The sequence below is a fragment of the Helianthus annuus genome, chromosome 16 (genome assembly GCF_002127325.2).
Source record: "Helianthus annuus cultivar XRQ/B chromosome 16, HanXRQr2.0-SUNRISE, whole genome shotgun sequence".
In the NCBI taxonomy this organism is placed as follows: Eukaryota; Viridiplantae; Streptophyta; class Magnoliopsida; order Asterales; family Asteraceae; genus Helianthus; species Helianthus annuus.
The window spans coordinates 134,686,270-134,688,333 of NC_035448.2; the positions used below are offsets into that span (position 1 = coordinate 134,686,270).

The window sequence follows — 2,064 nt, forward strand, 5'->3', positions numbered from 1 at the left end:
CTGAGTACCGAGGATTATCAGTTCAAACCGCCAATCCCGATGAAGAGTAAACGTGGTCAAGACCTGGCGCAATATTGCGAATATCATAAGGACACTGGGCACACCACAAACAACTGCATTTCCTTGCGCACAGAAATAGAGAAAGCCCTCAAAAATGGGGAGTTTGCGCATCTACTCCAGAATATGCGCAAGGAGATAAAGCAGATTACCCGGGGAGAAGAAACCTCCAGCAAGCGGGCAAAGACTTAAGGGACTCTGTAGAGTTCCCCGCAGGAAAAAACATCAAATATGGCGAAACTATCAGGGAGTAAGTTAAGTTCCATCTAATTATTAAAGACTTTGTAACGCCTCTGAGCTTTATCCGTGAATAAAATTACAAAGTTTCTATCATTTGTGTTTACAAAATGCATGCAATTTCTTTTTAGTAAGCGCAAAAACATTATGGTAGTATAAAATAAGCTCCATACGCGGTCAGTGATTACCTCACAAACGACCATAAGCTTCACACATGAGCTTCATACCAACTTTATTCGCCTTACTTAAGTAAAAGCAATTGTACTCATGCAAATATTGTAAAGTCATTCAAACAAATAGAAACATATTACCTTCAGCGTACAAATACGCCCTGAAAAGATTCAAACACGACAGTGTTTCGAACAAACAAGCGCAACAAAACAAGGATCTACATCCCACACAAAAAAAGAAAAGGGGGGAAACACAAATTGTTCAAAAACAATTTCACCCTACTCTAAATCGTCATCCTCATCAGGGAAGATTTCATTAAGCTGCGTTACCGGATCATCCGACTGCAGCGCCACATTTATCAATTCCATAACTGGAAGTAGTAAATTATTAAACTCTGCCTTCAGATAGGCAAGCGAAGTGGCAGTATCTACGCCAAAAGCAGCGGACTTGCTATCATCCCAAGTAACTTTCAGCGCACTATTTACATGTTGGGAGCATTCTGCATAACCTTGCGCATAACCATCCCGCCGCGCAGCAACCACCAAATCAGCAACAGTCTTATCCAGTTCTTTAGAGTTCAATACAGATTCAGCAACCTATGAAATCAATCGACATTGGTAAAACAAAAAAAAAAGAGAGAAGAGCAAAAGCAAGCGCATATATAAGGAAAGGAACTTACACAAGCAATCCCACAATCCTTCAACCAAGTCATATCGTTCTTTAAAGGCTCAAGCTCGCTTTCCGCTGAGACCCGCGCCGTTTCTGAACTTTCCAGTTTCTCTTCAGCCTCAGTCAAGCGGCGAGAGGATTCAGCATGTTCGGAACGCGCAAGCTCCAGGTCCTTTTTCAGTTGTTCCTGGTCAGAAACCAAAGCAGTAAGTTCCTCTAGTTCTTTATCTCTAATGGCAAGAGTGCTTAAAGCTTGTACCTCCCGTTGCTCACTCCGTTCCCTATGAGAACGCGCCTCCGCCAGCACAGCCTCTAAGTCAGCCTTCTCCTTCTTCAATCTTTCAACCTCCGCATCTTGATTCTTCAGCTTTTCAACATCAGCTTTGAGATTACTAATAATGGTGCGGAGATTTGCTTTCTCAGCAGTATCTTTTTCACAAATTTTCCTCCAATTTTTTCGTTCTTCAGAAAGAAGAGCAGCCTCAGCTTCGGCCTTTCTTTTCCAACCAGCAACAGACCATTCCTCAGTCTTGCGCTCAGCCTCAAACTTGGCTTGATCATCTTTTAATTTAGCCATCAATTGAGCCAGACGTCTCTCATCGTTGGAAAATTTCTTCTGGGCCACCATAAAAGATTTCTGCTCTTTATGCATATTATACCACTCGCGAACAATACGGCGGGTGGTAGAAACATGAGAAGCAGTCTCAGCAACATAAGACTAATAGGCCTGTTCACAAGATCGGGTTTCCTGAAACTTGACCTCCCCAGGCGGAAATATCCCCTGCAGCCAATCTTGGCACACATGCCAGTCCGCGAAAGTATCTCCTTTCTTCAAATTCCAAACAGGGGCATGAAGGTCAGCAGCATCCTTCTCCGAATAGCTCCGGTAGTAATAATCTCCCAAAGTTTCCTCTGGGCGGATGGGAGATT

At 43.2% G+C, this 2,064-nt stretch overlaps 1 protein-coding gene across 1 annotated transcript; it reads right to left on the bottom strand.

Moving 5' to 3' along the window:
• Positions 1–743: 743 nt before the first annotated feature.
• On the bottom strand, positions 744–1,786 carry LOC110888440 (WEB family protein At5g16730, chloroplastic-like). Its single transcript, XM_022135966.1, has 2 exons — positions 1,145–1,786; positions 744–1,061 (listed from the first exon to the last, which is right to left on the bottom strand). Exons 1-2 carry the CDS (start codon positions 1,784–1,786, stop codon positions 744–746), a joined length of 960 nt encoding a protein of 319 aa, XP_021991658.1.
• Positions 1,787–2,064: the final 278 nt, after the last annotated feature.

Excerpts from the sequence above, each read along its gene's own strand:
- LOC110888440 (XM_022135966.1), bottom strand. The coding sequence starts at position 1,786 with ATGCATAAAGAGCAGAAATCTTTTATGGTGGCCCAGAAGAAATTTTCC. Across the intron at positions 1,062-1,144 it reads AGGATTGTGGGATTGCTTGT|GTTGCTGAATCTGTATTGAA; the intron begins GTAAGTTCCTTT and ends TTGATTTCATAG.